At 48.1% G+C, this 20,172-nt stretch overlaps 1 protein-coding gene across 4 annotated transcripts in view; it reads right to left on the reverse strand.

Annotated features, from left to right (window-relative positions):
- Window positions 1-6,108: 6,108 nt before the first annotated feature.
- INTS4 (integrator complex subunit 4) overlaps window positions 6,109-20,172 on the reverse strand; it is a 63,133-nt gene continuing 49,069 nt past the window's right edge. For 3 of the 4 annotated variants that reach the window (XM_037886474.2, XM_037886404.2, XM_037886614.2), the window contains exons 20-24: window positions 12,108-12,267; window positions 11,699-11,842; window positions 10,722-10,842; window positions 9,056-9,245; window positions 6,109-6,345 (exon numbers count right to left, since the gene is read on the reverse strand). In XM_037886474.2, the coding sequence (XP_037742402.1) occupies window positions 6,333-6,345; window positions 9,056-9,245; window positions 10,722-10,842; window positions 11,699-11,842; window positions 12,108-12,267 (628 nt within the window). In that variant the 3' untranslated portion in view covers window positions 6,109-6,332. Of the gene's footprint in view, window positions 9,246-10,721; window positions 10,843-11,698; window positions 11,843-12,107; window positions 12,268-20,172 lie in introns of all 4 variants that reach the window. The other variant, XM_037886536.2, reaches the window with a different exon arrangement.

Below are 20,172 nucleotides of genomic sequence, written 5' to 3' on the forward strand. Positions count from 1 at the left end.
CAAGGTGCGGACCCCCGATGGGGTGCCCGATGGGCTGGCGCCACCCGGCCCACCTCGAACCTTGGGGTACTAGGGGGTGGCGGAGGGAAGATAGCAGCCCCTAGTGGGTCCGGACAGAGAAACACAAAGGCTGCTCCCTGGGGGGTCATTTGCTGGAAAAGGGAAGGAGACAGCCCCAGGAGTGGCAATAACATCACAGGAGCTGTAGGGGATAGGGACAGGGTCGACATCTTGGTAGGGCCGGGGTTAGGGACAAGGGCAGGGGCAGAGGTGAGAGTCTGGGCTCCAGAAGCGAAACAGCTGGGTGGTGGCACCTCCCGGTCAGGCTCAAGAGTTTGGGGGGTGGGGAGGGGGCTCTATGGTGGGTTTGGCAGCCACGGCATCAGGAGGTGGACTATCTTCTGTAGGGCCCCCACCCGGAAAGGAGATCGATTGCTCCACACCAATGAGGTGTGCCCCTGTGGCTTGGGTCCCGGCTGCGTGGCACTGGCCGTCGCCTCAACAGGCTCGGCGGCCGTCAGCAGGGTGCCTTCTGCGGCCGGGTTGATGGAGGAGTCCAGGGGCTCCTCGGAGGTGGGAGCGGAAGCAACGGTTAGGGGGAGGGAGCATGAGGAAAGGGGGGCTGGAGTGAGGTCGCCCAGATCGAGGCCCGCTGGCAAAGGGTCGTCCTCCCCCTGGGTGACCAGGGTCAGACCCAGGGCCTCGATTTCCTCGTAAATGGAGGGGAGATCACTTTCCGCCACCCCGGGATTCTCCCCGCCAGCACCCGCCGCGACGGTCACCTCGGGGCTCACAGGGGCTTCAGATGATACAGGGGCAGGACGGGCGATATGACCCTCCGGTGCTGCCACGTCTTCCCCAGCCGGCACCGGTGGATGGATCACACTTGTGGGCAAAGCAGAAGGCTTGGCATCAATGTTCCCCTTTCTGGTTTTCTGGGGGCCTCCGCATCAGATGGGAGGCGCGGAGCTCGAGCCTTCTGCTTGCCCCGCTTCCGCTGTACTAGGGCCCAGCCCTCCATGGCATCATCTGGGGGCTGGCTAGCAGAGGTCGTGTCAGGGGGCAAAGGCAATGGCTCAGGGACTCGGGAGGGGGTAACGGTGGGGCAGCAAGAGGAAGGGAAGATTCCCCCTGGGGTGGGCCCTCTCCTATGCCCAGCAGTACCCCTGCTGCACCCTCCTCCACAGGCCCTGCCAGATTGCATGCAGTGGAGGCGGGGCTCTCCCGCTCCTCTGGGCATAGTGGGGGAGGTGCCCTGTAGAGTAGTGCACCCGGTAGTGGGCCCCCTGGTAGGGAACCAGGAACGACCCTCGAGCGCCTCTCCGCCACGCGCTGCCGGCAGCAGTTGAAGCCGCACCTGCCGGCGGAACGAGAGGATGTGACGGAGGACGGGGTCTTTGCAGCCCAACGGGAGAGGGCTGACAACGGAGATGGGTTTCCCCAGGGTGGAGAGAGCGGGTAATAAGGCAACATTGGGAAGAAAAGAGATCAGGACTAACCAGACGCCCAGGTCCTCTAGCGGCTCTAGGGGGACGAACACGCCCCCCACCACCAGGCCCTTCTCCACCGCGTCCTGGGCGGCGGCCTCCGATGCTAAGATGACGACCTTCCCGTACATTTTGGAGGCCGCCACAATGGCTGTGGGCCCCACCACCCTCGCCAAGGCCCGCACGCAGGTCTCCCCGAGGGGCGAGGCGGGCACCAGGAGGCAACGGACGCCGTGCTTCCTGGTCAAGGTCGGGCAGGGGCCCCGGCCGCTATAGATGGTAGCGGAGGCGGCAGGCGGGGAGGCTGTCGCCACCTGGGCGTACGCCCTGGGGGCCGGGGCACCCGTAGAGCTGGTGGAGGGAACAGCAGGGAGGGACGCCGCAGCCGGTGGTGGGGCCACGGCAGTGGGGGCAGCCCCTGGCATGGAGGGCTTGGTCTTTTTTGCGGGGCCCTCCCCGCTGGCTTGGGGGCTTCTCCAGAGGCAGAGGGGGCGAGGGACGTGGCAGCAGCGGAGATCGTTCCGGTGCCCACGCCCCAGCAGGGGCAGCAGCAGGTGGTTTGGCTGCAGCAGCGCAGGTAGAGGCTCGGGGAGGGGGAGGGGAGGGGGCAATGGGGCAGCAGGTGGGGGAGGGGCAGTGGGGTTTTCTGGAGGGCCCCCACCCATCTCGGTCCCCGCCATCGTGAGCAGGGAGGGAAGGGGAGACACCAGAAGGAAAAGGGGAAAAAGAGGAAGCAGGTCAACCACTCCTCCCTGCTAGGCTGCAGGCAGGGGAGGAGGGCACCAAAGGGGGTGGGCTGGACGGGGGGGGGGCAATCCGGGGTTAGGGGGGGCAATCCGGGGTTAGGGGTCAATGACCAACACTGGATGAGATTCTGGCTCCTCTAGCTGCACTAGGGGAGGGGGGGATACAACAGCATTAGGGGTGCAGTGAAGAGGGTTTAAACTAAAAGGGGGAGTGGCACAAGCGCATGGGAGGGGGCATGGGCGCACGGAGCGAGGGGCTAAGTGGGGCTGGAGTTAGGGCAGGGAAACCAAGGGGCTAGCTTCAGCAGTTGGGGCGGGGCAAACAAACAAAGGCTGCAGAGGGAAATGGGCGGGGCAGGCAAACAAACTGAAGCTAGTAAGGGGGGCTGGGGCAAATGGGGAAGGTAGCAAGGGGCAAACCTGTGAGGTGGGCAGTCCAGGGGCGGGGGCACGTGCGCCCACGAGCGCTTGCACAAAGTCAGTTTGGGCTGGCTGCTGCTTCTGGCCCAAATGGTGGAAATAGGGCGTGGCAAGCCAAGCAAGCAGCCGAGTCCAGAGGCAGGAGCAGACGCAGATGGTATACAGCCAGTGGGGGTGGTGGAGGGGGCAACGGTGGTGGTAGTGGTGGGGATTGGGAGCGGACACAGATGGATCAGGGGGCAGCTCCACGCCACACCCCCTGTCCCCACAAACACAGTCAAGACCTCCACCACAAGAGCACAGTTCGAAAGACACTCAGTTCAAAAGGCCACTTCCACAGTGGTCTGCAGAGTCTCGAGGTGCTCCCCACTGGTAGATGGTCCTCCTCTTCTCCTCCTTGGGGCTTCAGCAGCTCCAGGCAGCAGACTCCACAGCAGGAACTCCAGGTGGTGGTCCGGGCAGGCAGAAAGGACCCCTCTCAGGTGGTGGTGGTGGTGTCCACAACAGCAATGGCTTGGGCTGGGGTGCCTCACTTCCCTCCTCTAGGGAGCGGACCAGCAGGCTCCCCCCTCAAGGGGCTGCAGTTGGAGCAGTAGCAGCTCTGAGGGTGGGGGGTCCAGCAGCTGGCTAGCAACCAGGTAGCAGAGAAGGGGAGGGGGGTGTCTGGCCCAGCCAGGGGAGCAGCTGGAGCAGCAACAGCAGCAGTAGCAGCAGGGAGAGGCCAGGGCCTACCAGCAACAGTGCCAGCAGCCCTCTCCCTCCAGGCCAGAGGGCTATAGGAGAGTGTTAGAAGGCAGATATATTAGCCCCAGATTAAGCAGGTCCATTTTCCCTGGGTAAGGTAACAGGGGCAGTTCCAGAACAAGAAGGAACTTGCTGGAACAAATTCAGGCAGGCAGGCTAATTAGGACACCTGGAGCCAATTAAGAAGCTGCTAGAATCAATTAGGGCAGGCTGGCTAATCAGGGCACCTGAGTTTTAAAAGGACCTCACTTCAGTTTGAGACGTGCATGCGAGGAGCTGGGAGCAAGAGGCACTAGGAGCTGAGAGTGAGAAGGCGTACTGCTGGAGGACTGAGGAGTACAAGCATTATCAGACACCGGGAGGAAGATCCTGTGGTGAGGATAAAGAAGGTGTTGGGAGGAGGCTATGGGGAAGTAGCCCAGGGAGTTGTAGCTGTCATGGAGCTGTTCCAGGAGGCACTCTAGACAGCTGCAGTCCACAGGGCCCTGGGCTGGAACCCGGAGTAGAGGGCGGGCCCGGGTTCCCCCCAAACCTTCCAACTCTTGATCAGACACAGGAGGAGTTGACCTGGACTGTGGGTTCCACCAGAGGGGAAGATCTCTGGGCTGTTCCCTGACACACAGGGTGGATCAGCAGAGACTGGGGGAATTGTTGTTCTTCCTTTTTCCCAGGCTGGCCAGTGATGAGGTTAGCTGAGTGAACGGCAGGTTTGAGCCACTAGCAAAAGTGGCCAAACTGAGGTCTGCCGTGAATCTCTGAGGCAAGCAAATCCGCCAATAAGCACAGGACCCACGAAGGCAGAGGAGGAACTTTGTCACCCCAGGAAAACCTTCTCCTGCTTGTCTAGCTCAGCGTTACTGTGATCTGAAACCAAGTGCCCCTTCTTCCAGGAAGGAGCTAGAGCTCACTGAAAAAGGAGGATCAGATCTGCACACACGTGCGCATGCATGGCCTTTTTGGTTCTCTTTTCCCTCTTATGGGAAGGCTGCTCATCCCCAGAAGAGATCCATCTCTTTTCTTAGCCTGCACAGGGTAGGGGTCCCTAAACTGAAAGGTCCACAAATAAGGTCGGAGAGCTGACATGACTCCAGAAGTGGTATGGCCAAGTCCCAATGCTTCATGGAAAAGTCTGAACTGTCTCCAGCATATCCCAGGATGAGAGCCTAAATGTCTCAGAGCTGAGGAGAAAAAGGATCCAGAAAAAATTTCCCCTGAATAGTATCAAATACAAAAAAAGACATGGAGCCAATATCCTAAAAGAAATAGTTTGATATGTTAAGTAAGTTAGCAGGAGTTAAGCCATAAAATGAACACCCATAAAATGAAAGACATAATAGGAGGACCTGGACAGCTCAGAAATCTGTGCAGAAAAGTGTAAGATAACATCTGGGTGAAAATAATCCTCAGAACAGGTTAACTAAGAGAGAAAAGCCTAGAAAAGCAACAGCACCAAAAGAAAGCGAGGTCTGATAGCAAACTATAAAATAAGTGAGCGTGCAGTGCAAACAAGGCGGTAGGAGAGTCAAAAGTAAAATCACAGGCATGCTACAGTCCCTCCCGCTCTATGATAGGCGATACTCAGTTCTGTCAGCCTGATGCTAGGAAAGACGTAGATGCTCTTTTCTGAATTCCAATGTAACAAAAAAGTGTTTGGAGCCACAGCAATTGAGTTGGGTTTTTAAAGGGTGACCTGTGTATAACCAGCCCTAGCTGAGCCAAACAATGACAGAAGGAGATTAGTTGCCATCTGTTTGAATGGCAGAAGACACCCAAGAGAAAGAATTCCTTAGGATTTTGCAGTGAGGTGGAACTAAGAGTAATGAAATGAAAGAAAAATAGAAGATGAGCACCAGGAAGACTTTAAGGACTAATAAAGGAATAATCTCACAAGGACAGGGGAAGCCCCATTGGACGAATCATTCAGAACTGGAGAACATACAGTGGGAAGCAAGGAAACAAACTATTGGATCTTCATTCTCCTTCTGAAGTTTTATGATTTTACAGATCTGTAGTTTTCCCAATGTCTTTCAGGGCCAGATTTTCAAAGATATTTAGGTGCTTAAAGAGACATATTCGGTGCGTTTTGTGTATCCCACTAGGCACTTATCTGCATTCCTAGGTGCTTAAATACCTTTGAAAATCTGACCCTTGTTCCTTACCAAGATGGGCAAGGGAGGGAAGAAAAGGACACTTTGGTCTCATATTTTACATACCATGTAGCTGACTGTTAACATTAGCCCAACGTAAGAATAAGGGATTCTCCATCATGTCATTAACTCAAGGAAAGTAATCAGAACATTTTCATTACAATGCTTAGCGATAAGAAAAGGATGCCCAGCTCTCCATTTACAATATGACATTTCCAGAAGAGAGAATCTGATTAATCAATGGTCCTAAACCAGTTGGCTATCCATAGCTCAGAACTTCTTAGCCCCAGAACAACAAAAGTAACGTTTTTTCCCCCTTTCCAAATACAGTACTCCTGCAAGGCATCTCACTAACAGTGGAACACGATGGTTTGTATGAAAGAGGCAGTAGCTGTCAAAAGCTTCCTTCTATTGCCCAACAACAGGCTTCACCCTTACATGGCAGGACAGCTTTTAAGGTTGATCGGGTAGTTCACTCTCCATGGCTCATTCAGTCCTTGGATTCTCAGCTCCGACTGCCAGAGAGGGTATCAATTGTGGTGGCTTTTATAATATGGACATAAATTGAATCCAAATTTTTTATTGGGATGACAAACTATACAAATATTGCCGAAGTGTAAAACAAGTGTAAGAACATCCGTAAGGAGGTAGCTCAATACATCAAGAATTTGCCCAGGATACAGCTTCATTATAAGAGATGTACATCAAACCCTGTCCGCTGGGAACTGAACTTAGGCCGCCATACAGCAGTTAGCTGGTAACTCTGTTGCTACAGACGCAGGCTGTTTTCAAACCAGGGCCCTAAAGGTGAAATATAAAAACAATTTGTAAGAGCAATAATGTAATGAAGTGAGGTTTAATTCAGGAATACCTAATACAGCTGAGCAGTTACAGGCATTTGGCTTTGTGCCTCAACTCCTGAAGCATGCCAATATCTTAGTCTAAACAAGTAGTGACCTCTTATCAGCACAAACCCCTACAACAATACATGTTAACTATTATAATAAATAGAAACTGGCTAGGTTGGGGTTTTCAGTTTTATTGTAGAAAAGCACACTTAAAGGGTATTTTATGCAAAATTATTTATGTTAATTTGTATGCAAGTGAAAAAGCATCTCTTAACAATTCAGTTTACTTGCTAAAATGCACATTTTTACAAATAATTGATGAACACAGGCAACATTTGGCTATTGGGCTAAGTGCTTCCAGTAACTCCTATCCGACACAGCTGGAAATCACAGGAGGCACAGCCCTGTGTTACAGAGCGGTGCAGAGACACCTTCCCAACAGAAGCATCTCTCAGGCCGGTATAACACCTCCCAGAGCATGGGGCAGTGGACACGAGCCAAGAACAATCCTCCTGCTCCTTGACTGAAGGGCTGCAAACTGTGCCTGTCCCTTACGTAAATCTCCTTATGCCTTTGATTCCACCACTTGCGTACCTGCTCAAAGGATAGGCACAACGTAGCTCAATAGCACTTAACTGACTATGACCAGCTACTAAAGCAGATCTTAGAGTTCCTTTGTTGGATCATATTAAAGAAGTTCTGTATTAAAATCATAAATGAGTTTGATTCCCCATAGTTTAAATTCCAGGGTATTACTAATCAAGAGGTCTCTTGGTTTTTGGTACTGTTTCTCTCCCTCTGTGTGTGAAACTTGCAAGCTACTAATTGTGTTAGTACATTCTAAGACAAAGTCTGTTCTCAAAGCAATTCTTTGAAACAACAACTACTTACACAGAGAGAGACTCAAAGCAATACTCTGTAACAACAGAAACAGCACCCAGAGACTCCCCGTCTTTTTGTTGTATTCATCTCGCTTTGTTAACAATTGTGATTAAAATAGAGATAGAGGATGTATGTGGATGGATGCTTGGTGTGGATAATTGAATGATCAGGGAGGTGCCAGCCTAAGAATCCAGTGTCCATCGGCTGAAGAAGGCGTCAAGTGGAAATAACCAGAGGACCCCCGGAGGGCAGACTGGAATCCACCCAGCAGCCTTAAGAATGGGAGAACCAAAGAACAAGATAACATCTGGCAGCACAGCACCGTCAGGAATGTGCCATCTGCTGATTGATTCAGCAACAGCATGATGAAGCAATGCCCATAGACTGGCCTAGGAAGAAATTCTTATAAAAATGGACTCTAGAAAGTGAGAACTTTGGGGTCTGATTCTGCAAACCAACTTCCAGGAGCATCAGACAAGGCCCTGCTCCCTCCTCATGTCCAGGCCACCTGGCCAGTGGCTTGGCATGAGCAACTCTAAGGCTGGTAACTATGATAGCAACCTTGCAGAGTGTGTGTGTGAATAATTATGAAATTGAATGGAATGTTATAGCTATAACTAACTGCTTACTATGATTCTTTCTGTACTCACAATAAATGTGGCATTTTGCCTTTTCCCCTTTAATAAGATCCTGCTGGTTATTATTTTATTTGTATAACACCTTTGACTACCAAAACTGATGCAGAGTTGCACAGACTAGAAGGCTAGTTATCTAACCATAGCAAGATAAGCTCAGCACAAGATTCCAGCAACAGTCTGCATTATACTGGAACAAAACAGCTATTAACTCTGAAGCCTGGGCCACTGGCACACATTCTTCATACGGAGAGACACAAAACAAAGTCGAGAAGAAGAGTTTAAGTTCACTGGGTAAATATATATTGCCTCCCTATCATTTTAGGGAAAGGAAAGTAAGTCACTGATTTTACACAGCTGTTGCATTGTTAAGTTAAGTAACCAACCTAAGTCTGCAAAATAAAGTCTCATTGTTGGTGACAGATTTTTTGTTTTAAAAACAGACAACACCCCAAACGTGGCATGGATTAATATTCCATGCAAGGCCACTAACTTCAATACGGTGCACAATGTTTAAGCCAGCCCAAGTTATATAACTAAGTACCTCCTGCACCAGCATGACAGCTCTTTAGAGAAGGATTTTTACTGGACATACAAGGACCAATGCACAAATACACATTCTAGACATTCCTAAAACTCTGCCTGATTTATCATTGTCATAAGACTGTAATACGCATCTACATCTTTACTATATATTTGCATAATAAATATTGCCAGCTGTATCTACCACTCACTCAGGAAAAATCTCCCATGGAAGCCACTGGGTGTTTTGCCTAGGTAGGAACTAAGGACTGCAAAATTTGGCCCAGTGAGAATATTAATGGAGGGAATGCCAATCTTAATTAGGAATTGTCTTGTTTTTGTTGCTTTGATTTAGAAATGTCTGTGTATTGAATGTAACCATTTGTGTATTCAATGTAACCATTCACAACCATCTGCAAAATCTGGTACATTTTATAAGAAACAACCAGCTTTTTGATAGGGGATGCCATTCGTTATTGTGTCTTTTTCTGAGGTACCCTTTTTTTTTTTTATTTATTTAAAAGGTAACACTGTTCTGGTCTGATTCACTATCTTGAACATAGCAATTTGTTTACATATAACCCAACAATCCCACAAATAAAGTCTATTAGTGATTGACTTCACCGTCTGGCAGGTTTGGGCATTATATACACTTTGACAGGTTTGCTGAATGCTATGGTTCCCTCAATGCCACATTCAGACGGTGGAAGAGCCTCCATGCTGTCAATCCAGGTGGATTTTGAGAGTCTAGTGGACGCCTTGCTCCTACTGGAGTTGTACGCCAGTAGTAACCTCACTTCAATCTGACATGGCTCTGAAAAGAAAAAAACAAAACTAACTAACTAATGTAACACACAGTCAGCAGATTACTGGACAACAAAATACCAAACAGAAAGTGAATTTTCATATGACTGATCTTGTATTGGTGTCAGATATTGGACACATCCAACCTCTGTGCTGGTGGTCTAGACACTAGAGCCCCGTATTGCCAGTTGCTGAAGCACTTTGCAAATGAAAAGCCAAGTAATAGTGAACATTAATATCAAACTCACAGATCTCATCAGGGATAAATGCCTTTTTATATGGCATAGAGTAGCAGTTCTCAACCAGGGTTCTGGGGGCTGCGAGCAGGTTTCAGGGGGTCCACCAAGCAGATCCAGTGTTAGACTCACTGGAGCCCAGGGCAGAAAGCCGAAGTCCCATTGTTCAGAGCTGAAGCCCAGGGCCCCGAGCCCTGCCACCTGGGGCTGATGTCAAAGTCCAAGCAACTTAGCTTTGTGGGGCCCGCTGTGGCATGGAGCCCCAGGCAATTGCCCTGCTTGTTACCCCCTTACGCCAGCCCTGGCTTTTATATGCAGAAAACCAGTTGTGGCGGCACTGGTGGGCCACGGAGTTTTTAATAGCATGGGGTGGGGGCTCAGAAAGAAAAAGGTTGAGAACCCCCGGGATAGAAAAGTGTAAACATAAATCAGCAGTACATTTACTACGTAGGGTACACACAGTTCCAGAAGTTGTCTGCCATGACCTCGACCAACGAATTACTAGGATCATTTTAACACAACTGCTTGCATTTAAATTAGAATAGGAGAATCCTAGAACCAAAGGGTGAGAAAGGACCACAAGGATCATCTAGTTTAATCCCCTGCCAAGATGCAGGATTTGTTGTGTCTAAACCATCCAAGACAGATGGCTCCAGCCTCCTTTTGAAAACCTCCAGTGAAGGAGCTTCCACAACTTCCCTAGGCGTCTGTCCTACTGTTCTTACAGTGAGGAGATTTTTCCTGAGATTTAATCTTCCCAGGTACTCAGGTCAGGCTGACTGGTCTATAGTTCCCTGGCTCCTCCTTTTCCCCCTTTTACAGGCACTACGTTAGCCCTTCTCCGGTCTTCCAGGATCTCAGGACATTCTGAGGTCTTGGGCCAATGCTCTGTGCCGAGAGGGGTGATCCCAGTTTAGCTTCTGGTGTCCCATTCTAAAGGCTCTAAGGTCCGTGAAGGCGTTGTGTCAAACAGCAGCCCCTCTGGTTAATTAACAATAGTATCAGTCAACCAGAGGAGTGCAAGTACCTGCAGGGTCAAGCAGGTACGAAGGAGATTCCTCAAGGATGTGGAAGCTCAGTGGGAGGAGGCAATGGCAATTGCAGAATCCGCAGAAACCCCCCAGAAAGGTTCTCTCCTGTGTGTGAGCTGCACTCTATGTACCAAACCACTGAGGCAGAACAAGATACATTCCTGTTTATAAAGATACAGCAACATTTAAGCATATGAACTCATACGGATTATTCCTTACCTGTCCAGGCAGTATGAGAAAGGTAAACCTGAGTTATCAATCTGTGCCTTCCAGGACCAGGATTTCGAAAGTCAGCTGGTTTAGGGTGGATTAACTGTGCCTGTCCATCTGGATATAATACCTATGGAAAAAGAGGCAAAACAATCCAACATTTACTGTACTTGGAATTTACACATTATGGGAATACTTTTTGGCTACCACTAGGAAGGCAGGAATGCATAGCCTACCTTGTTGATGAGATTCCATATCCTCTAGTTTAACTGGCTATACACCAGCCATTCAGGACCATGGTATACAAAAGATACAGTGAAGGTGGCACTCTCCCCTGCACCAAACACGGGGGTAACCGTCCAGCAGTGAACACTTTGTAGGGCTATATAATCTACTTAGTATCATTCCACATGCATCCTCTTGGTGACATTTAAAAAAATAATTCCCTTCCTGCAGTTTAGTTACTTATCTCAAAGGAGAGCAATGGGCTTATATCTTTATATATACACTTGAGAAGAGCATCTTCCGCTTCCATAATTTCATTCATCCCACTGGGATGTACAGATTTTTCTATTGGCGTTTATTAGTTGTTTCTGCTAATGTCCACAATGTGCTAGGTGCTTTTTGAATACAAAAGGCGGCACCACCTGAAGAGTCTGCAATCCGAGAGCGGCATGACAGTGTTCCTGACAGACCAGTGTTGTGATCAGACATATCATACCTATTTGTTACGTAAGAAGAGATGGGCTCAAACCAAACTCTTACAATCTCTGGGTAAGTGAAGATCTGGACTCTGTGGGTCAGACCAGTCTCTAAACGTACTGTTGTGTTTAGCTACACAAAAAAATTCCTCACTGCTACTAAAGTACACAATTATTTATAATTTAGAAATACTAATATTGCTATGGTGCGCATCAGGGGAAAATGCAAACTTCTCTTCAAAGACTTTACTTTCTTGTTTCCCTTTAGGAAGAATCACTCATTACCTGAACTTTAACTGTGCTCTGAGGGTCCTGCACGTGTTCCAGAGTTGCATCGACATCCAATGCCACCACTAGTCCTGATGTAAACCTCAAAGGGTTATCAGACTCGCCAGCAGGTTCAATAATAGCTGCAGTAGCTCTGTGGATCTGGGAGGAAAAGGGAGGAGGGTGGAAAGGACAAGACAAACATCTAAGAAAACACGATGTAAACTTTTAAAAATTCCTGACACTATCTAAAAATTATTCAAGCTCCTTAACTTTTTGAGGACAGTCCTAGAAACACTGTGCAATATCTGAAGAAATATCCCTCATGACTAGCCAGCCGAACAGTCCATAAAAGTCTCCTGCTCCACCAGGACAGGGTTAACCCTAGAACCTGCGGCTGCTCTTCATTCCTCTATGGATTACTGACCTGCTCTGGGAGAGGAAGGTGAAGGAAGGTGCTCTGGCGTAGCGTTGTTTGCAGGATCTTCACCGCTTCTGAAGGCTTGGAGGTCACAAGTCTGGGCATTAAATCCAGCAGCTTATCCACAAAGCTGTCTTGCATATGGGGCAGTTCAGAAATAAAACATCTGTGCGTGTTAAAAATATATTGAACAAAAATCATATGCTTATTACAGTCATTCAGTGAGACTCTGCTGCTCAGTCAAACCACTTATTGCTTCAGCTTTATCTTATTACCTCTATCGTGACAATAGAAACATTCTAAAAATATCAGAATAAAGGGACAAGTTTCAAGCTCGGTTTCAGCATTAGAAAAAATTGGTATGCTTCTCAGAGAAGCTGCCTGAGCCCAGCCCGAGTGGGCTCTAACCTGCCTGTGTGGATCTAATCTAGCTAAGTCATTGCATGACCTAATGCAACTAGATAGTCATTTAAACCAGTTGCTGGGTAGATACTGCCTGACATTTCACCCTATCAGCAAATGCTACAAACCTCTTAGGGGAGCTTCTGTGAATGGTCTTTTCTGTCAAGGTAAAAGGAAATAACCCTAACTACATCAAAGGTGAGCAGTCTGGCTTTCCCCTTGGCTGGCATGGGGTGTAAGAAAGAACATCTGATTCAAATGAAAAATCAAAGACGATTTTAATAAAAAACCTAGGATGAGGCCTAAGGGTCACTTTGTCTTTTGGAGTGGACCAGCCATGAGGGCCTGAATTTCCTCTAGCCTTCAATCTGCTATTACAGCTGCTAAAAAGGCAATTTTCATAAATGGATATTAAACAGAACACATTTCTAGGGGGCTCAAAAGCCGGACCGGAGTGCTGGGCAGAGACGGGCTCCACCTAATGAAGAGAGGGAAGAGCATCTTTGCGAGCAGGCTGGCTAACCTAGTGAGGAGGGCTTTAAACTAGGTTCACCGGGGGAAGGAGACCAAAGCCCTGAGGTAAGTGGGCAAGCAGGATACTGGGAGGAAGCACAGGCAGGAACGTCTGTGAGGGGAGGGCTCCTACCTCATACTGAGAATGAGGAGCGATCAGCAGGTTATCTCAAGTGCCTATATACAAATGCACAAAGCCTTGGAAACAAGCAGGGAGAACTGGAAGTCCTGGTGAAGGCAAGGAATTATGACGTGATTGGAATAACAGAGACTTGGTGGGATAACTCACATGACTGGAGTACTGTCATGGATGATTATAAACTGTTCAGGAAGGACAGGCAGGGCAGAAAAGGTGGGGGAGTAGCACTGTATGTAAGGGAGCAGTATGACTGCTCAGAGCTCCGGTATGAAACTGCAGAAAAACCTGAGTGTCTCTGGATTAAGTTTAGAAGTGTGAGAAACAAGAGTGATGTAGTGGTGGGAGTCTGCTATAGATCACCGGACCAGGGGGATGAGGTTTTCTTCCGGCAACTCGCAGAAGCTACTAGATCGCACGCCCTGGTTCTCATGGGCGACTTCAATCACCCTGATATCTGCTGGGAGAGCACTACAGCGGTGCACAGACAATCCAGGAAGTTTTTGGAAAATGTAGGGGACAATTTCCTGGTGCAAGTGCTGGAGGAGCCAACTGGGGGAGAGCTTTTCTTGACCTGCTGCTTACAAACTGGGAAGAATTAGTGGGGGAAGCAAAAGTGGATGGGAATCTGGGAGGCAGCGACCATGAGTTGGTCGAGTTCAGGATCCTGACACAGGGAAGAAAGGGAAGCAGCAGAATACGGACCCTGGATTTCAGGAAAGCAGACTTCGACTCCTTCAGGGAACTGATGGGTAGGATCCCCTGGGGGAATAACATGAGGGGGAAAGGAGTCCAGGAGAGCTGGCTGTATTTCAAGGAATCCCTATAGAGGTTACAGGGACAAACCATCCCGATGTGTCGAAAGAATAGTAAATATGGCAGGCGACCAGCTTGGCTTAACAGTGAAATCCTTGCGGATCTTAAACATAAAAAAGAAGCTTACAAGATGTGGAAGATTGGACAAATGACCAGGGAAGAGTATAAAAATGTTGCTCGGGCATGTAGGAATGAAATCAGGAGGGCCAAATCACACCTGGAGCTGCAGCTAGCAAGAGATGTTAAGAATAACAAGAAGGGTTTCTTCAGGTATGTTGGCAACAAGAAGAAAGCCAAGGAAAGTGTGGGCCCCTTACTGAATGAGGGAGGCAACCTAGTGACAGAGGATGTGGAAAAAGCTAATGTACTCAATGCTTATTTTGCCTCTGTCTTCACGAACAAGGTCAGCTCCCAGACTGCTGCGCTGGGCAACACAGCATGGGGAGTAGGTGGCCAGCCCTCTGTGGAGAAAGAAGTGGTTAGGGACTATTTAGAAAAGCTGGACGTGCACAAGTCCATGGGGCTGGATGCGTTGCATCCAAGAGTGCTAAAGAAGTTGGCGGCTGTGATTGCAGAGCCATTGGCCATTATCTTTGAAAACTCATGGCGATCGGGGGAAGTCCCGGACAACTGGAAAAAGGCTAATGTAGTGCCCATCTTTAAAAAAGGGAAGAAGGAGGATCCTGGGAACTACAGGCCAGTCAGCCTCACCTCAGTCCCCGGAAAAATCATGGAGCAGGTCCTCAAGGAATCAATCCTGAAGCACTTACATGAGAGGAAAGTGATCAGGAACAGTCAGCATGGATTCACCAAGGGAAGGTCATGCCTGACTAATCTAACCGCCTTCTATGATGAGATTACTGGTTCTGTGGATGAAGGGAAAGCAGTGGATGTATTGTTTCTTGACTTTAGCAAAGCTTTTGACACGGTCTCCCACAGTATTCTTGTCAGCAAGTTAAAGAAGTATGGGCTGGATGAAGGTACTATAACGCGGGTAGAAAGTTGGCTAGATTGTCGGGCTCAACGGGTAGCGATCAATGGCTCCATGTCTGGATGGCAGCCGGTATCAAGTGGAGTGCCCCAAGGGTCGGTCCTGGGGCCAGTTTTGTTCAATATCTTCATAAATGATCTGGAGGATGGTGTGGATTGCACTCTCAGCAAATTTGCGGATGATACTAAACTAGGAGGAGTGGTAGATACAGTGGCAGGTAGGGACAGGATACAGAGGGACCTAGACAAATTGGAGGATTGGGCCAAAAGAAATCTGATGAGGTTCAACAAGGATAAGTGCAGGGTCCTGCACTTAGGACAGAAGAATCCAATGCACCGCTACAAACTAGGGACCGAATGGCTAGGCAGCAGTTCTGCGGGAAAGGTCCTAGGGGTGACAGTGGACGAGAAGCTGGATATGAGTCAACAGTGTGCCCTTGTTGCCAAGAAGGCCAATGGCATTTTGGGATGTATAAGTAGGGGCATAGCCAGCAGATCGAGGGATGTGATTGTTCCCCTCTATTCGACATTGGTGAGGCCTCATCTGGAGTACCGTGTCCAGTTTTGGGCCCCACACTACAAGAAGGATGTGGATAAATTGGAGAGAGTCCAGCGAAGGGCAACAAAAATGATTAGGGGTCTGGAACACATGACTTACGAGGAGAGGCTGAGGGAACTGGGATTGTTTAGTCTGCGGAAGAGAAGAATGAGGGGGGATTTGATAGCTGCTTTCAACTACCTGAGAGGTGGTTCCAAAGAGGATGGTTCTAGACTATTCTCAGTGGTAGAAGATGACAGGACAAGGAGTAATGGTCTCAAGTTGCAGTAGGGGAGGTTTAGGTTGGATATTAGGAGAAACTTTTTCACTAGGAGGGTGGTGAAACACTGGAATGCGTTACCTAGGGAGGTGGTAGAATCTCCTTCCTTAGAAGTTTTTAAGGTCAGGCTTGACAAAGCCCTGGCTGGGATGATTTAATTGGGGATTGGTCCTGCTTTGAGCACGTGGTTGGACTAGATGACCTCCTGAGGTCCCTTCCAACCCTGATATTCTATGATTCTAAAAGCAGGCTCCATTAACCAAACTAAGACTATATTAAGATTCCACGAAAGGAATGTGGGAGGGCAGGAAGAGACACATGAATATGGTCCTTAAAGAATCTAGTTATTGCAGGGTGGTGGGAAAAAATGGTGTGACTCTGAATAGGAGGATGTGCTGATACTGCTCTAAACGTATCCTTATAGAGTTAATGGATAGCTTTGAATGCTTTCGGGATAGCAAATAAATAGGAATTGGGATTTCTAAAGGAAACAGTGTTGCGCTGCCCAAATAGAGAACCTCTTCTGTTTTCCTGTGCAGGTCAGTTTAGTAGAGTCCTTTCTGCTACACGCCAATATGTTCTAGACCTCAGCTGAGCAGCTTCTTTTAATAGTAGTTAACCACGCTGTCAAATGCAACAATGCTAGGCCTGGATGTAAGAGCTGACCTCTGTTCTGAGAGATCACATGTGGCAAGACAGGTAATGTTGTCAGGGGCTGAGTTAACAGGTTCATTCAGTCCGAATACTGAAACTGCCAGGTAGCATGTTAGCGGTAGCATGATTATTACTGTTGAATTGTTTGAGTTTCCTTAAGCCTCTTGATATTAACAGGATCTTGGAAGCCACAAGTTATCCCTGGAGTCCACGAGATGAGTAAAGCATCTGACAGGGAGCCTGGGCACAGACCTCACCACGAGCAGAATGTTTGGCATTTCTTGTTCCAGTCTGAAGAAAATGGGTCTACTGTTGGGTATCCCCACCTATGGAAGATGCTCTGCAGGATCAATTATATGATGATCCATTAGCAAGGAAGTTCTGCAAGCCTGGTAGATGCATACCTACTGGCATGATTTGGTGATGAATGCACCAGTTCAAGAGATTAACCAGCTTCTTGGCAAAGCAGAGATGACCATGCTCCTCCTTGGCTGTTCACATAAAGCATTGCTATATGTTATCTATCATCTGTACTGATTGTCCTTGTAGCATGGGTAGGAATGCCATGCACACTACACAAATAGCTCTACATTCTGGAACATTTTTGTGCAGATGAGATTCTTTGGCAATCCAGAAGCCCCGGCTCTGAAGGTGGTCTAAGGTGAGCTCCCAAAGACAGCATTGAGGCATCTGTAACCAGCATCCTGGTTGGTAGAGTTGGAGAAAATTGTACTCTCTACTGCTGTGCAAAAGAGTGTTTCCATCAACTGAATGAGAGGACTCCTTGGGGGAGTGATTTCTGCTGCGTAAATATAAAGATTTCAACTACCCTTTCATGAGAGGCGTCTGGTATGCTATGTGATGTAAGTGCAGGAAGCCATGTGACGCAGGAGTCCGAGGCAAATTCTTACTGACATTTGGGGGTGAGCCTACAGCTGGTTGATGAGATCTTCCTTGGTCCTGAATCTCTCCTGTGACACAGAGAAGCCTTTGCCAATATGGAATCTAGCACTGCCCCCACAAACGCCATTCTCTTGGTCAGCAACAGTGACAACGTTTCTTTGTTGATCCTGAAACTCAGTGTGGTGAAAAGATGTAGGATCAGGTGAAAGGAATCAACCACCTGCTGTGGTGACCTTCCTTGAATGAGACAATTGTCAACGTGCGGATATATCGGGATCCCTTGTCTCCTGAGGTAAGCTGCCATTACTGCCAAGCGCTTGATGAATACCCCGGGTGTTGTTGAAAGACCAAAGGACAGAACTCTGTACTGGTAGTGGAAAGCGTCCACTTGGAATCTCAGGTATTTTCTGTGTGCTGGATGCACTGATATGTGAAAGTATGTGTCTTGTAAATAGAGAGCAGCGAACCAGTCTTGGGGATCCAAGGATGGGATTATGGAAACGACAGTTACTATCCTCAATTTGAAATGATGGACGAACTTGCTGAGACATCTTCAGTGTGGCACGGGATGACAGCCCACCTTCTTTGGGACTAGAAAATAATGTGCATAAAACCCATCTCCCCTCTGAATTCCAGAAGCAACTCTTTCCAGTGCTCTCAGATTTAGAAGGGGTGGCAGGTGGGAAAGGGTACAGATCCTCCAAAGCTCTGTAAAGCTCTTGACAGCAGCATCAATCTTGTTGCTGTAAGGGGGACATGTGTGCAATAGCAGAGGAAGAGGCAGTAGGCCTTCTGCTTCTTCCTCAGTGTCTCTGATGATCTTTGTCAATTATACAGGAGAACCTCAGAATTAGGAACACCTCGGGAATGGAGATTGTTCAGAACTCTGAAATGTTCGTAACGCTGAACAAAATATCTTGGTTGTTCAAAAGTTTACAACTGAACATTGACTTAATACAGCTTTGAACCTTTACTACGCAGAAGAAAAAGGCTGCCTTCCTTTTTTTTTTTTTTTTTTTTTTTTTTTAAAGTAGTTTCCATTTAACACAGTACTGTACTTGCTTTTTTTGTTTTTGTTTTGGTCTCTGCTGCTGCCTGACTCTGTACTTCCGGTTCCAAATGAGGGGTGCAGTTGATTGGTCAGTTCGTAACTCTGAGGTTCTACTGTAACATGCGGAGGGCCTTTGTCTAGAGTAGTTTTGTTACCCAATATGCTTAGGGGCTGGCATGCAGACTCAAGGAATGGCTCTCAAATCTTTGAGACTCAGTGGCTCTCAAATCTTTCAGAGACCGCAGGACTTCATCAGTTCTAGCACTGAACAGGTCACAACCTTCAAATAAGAGGTCCTCAGCTGTTGTCCGGACCTCCCCCAGTATTCTAGAAGACTGTAACCGTGAACTCTTGTGCATGGCAATGAAGGTGGCTATTGAGCATGCTGCAGTATCCGAAGTATCTAATGCTGCCTGCAGTGATACATGAGCCACCCGATGTCCCTCAACTACAAGAGATAACAGTTCCTCCCTATTTTCTTGAGGAAAGTGTTCAGTCAATTGTGATGCCTTGTCCCAATTAATGTAAATCTACTTTTGACAAGAACACCTGGTAATTTGCAGGCTCAATGGGGATTATTTTTTCCTACCAGGTAAATCTGATTTTTTCAGATCCTTCTCTTTGAGTCACTTTTGGGGGTCCCTGCTATCTGGATTTTTCATGCACAGCTGCTACTACCACGTCCCACAAACTGGGTGCACATAAAAATATTCAAGCCCACCTGAAGATATTTTATAGTGCATGTCTGCCTTTTTTGAGGAAGGTGCTATAGATGCCAGGGTCTACCATAATTTTTTTTTGCTGGTTCCGACATTAATTGGCAAGGCCAGCCTTCTGGGCATGGAGGAGAGTAGAATGTCAAGAAGCTATTTCTCCTGCAATACCTCCACAGGCATTCCTACTCTACCTACCACATGACACACAAGTTTCTGAACTGTTTTGAAACCATCAGGTTGAGTGGAAGTAGAGAGGACTAACTCCTTCATCTGGTGAAGGAAAGGAAACCACTCCTTGGGGCAAGTGCCTCCTCCACTTGCCGGTGTTCCTCCTAGAGCACTCACAGAGGAAGCCTGTTCAGGCCCAGTAGGCCCTTCTTCTCCATATCTGTGGCGGCGCTTGCTGAGCATCCAGGAGAAAAAGTTAAGATGAGCCTCTCTGACTTTCTGTATCATCTTGAAGGAGCAGCAACAGGAGCAAGTTTTGAACCCAAAAGGCTTGATTGCAGCCATACAGGGAAGTCCATAACATTAATAAGAGGGGTTTTATTCATACTAGTGTAACATAATGTAGTGTCTTCTCCCCTCCCCCCCATTATATGTACTCAGTAAAGTTGCACAGTGTGCAGAGAAGTGGACATTGCAGGGGATGTGTCTTGCAGCCATGGATGGTTACAAGGAACTGAGGGACAGTTGGGCTCATTCTGTTTTTATGCCCATGGGTGTGTGGTGAGCAAGGGCATCCAGGCACAACCCCAAGCTCCAAAAAATCTCATCTGGCACATGCACACCAGAAGTGGAATGCATGTGGACAATCACAGATACCACAGTGATAGCCACATTAAAAAGTGGAGAAATCAACTGTCAGCCTATTAGAAGCCAAAAACTGCTGAAGATTTTTAAATCCATTAGCTAATAATCTGAGATGATTATGATCTTGGGGCATTTGCTACAAGCCATAAGAATCATAGAATATTGGGGTTGGAAGGGACCTCAGGAGGTCATCTAGTCCAAGCCCCTGCTCAAAGCAGGACCAATCCCCAATTAAATCATCCCAGCCAGGGCTTTGTCA

The sequence above is a fragment of the Chelonia mydas genome, chromosome 1 (genome assembly GCF_015237465.2).
Source record: "Chelonia mydas isolate rCheMyd1 chromosome 1, rCheMyd1.pri.v2, whole genome shotgun sequence".
Classification (NCBI taxonomy): domain Eukaryota; kingdom Metazoa; phylum Chordata; order Testudines; family Cheloniidae; genus Chelonia; species Chelonia mydas.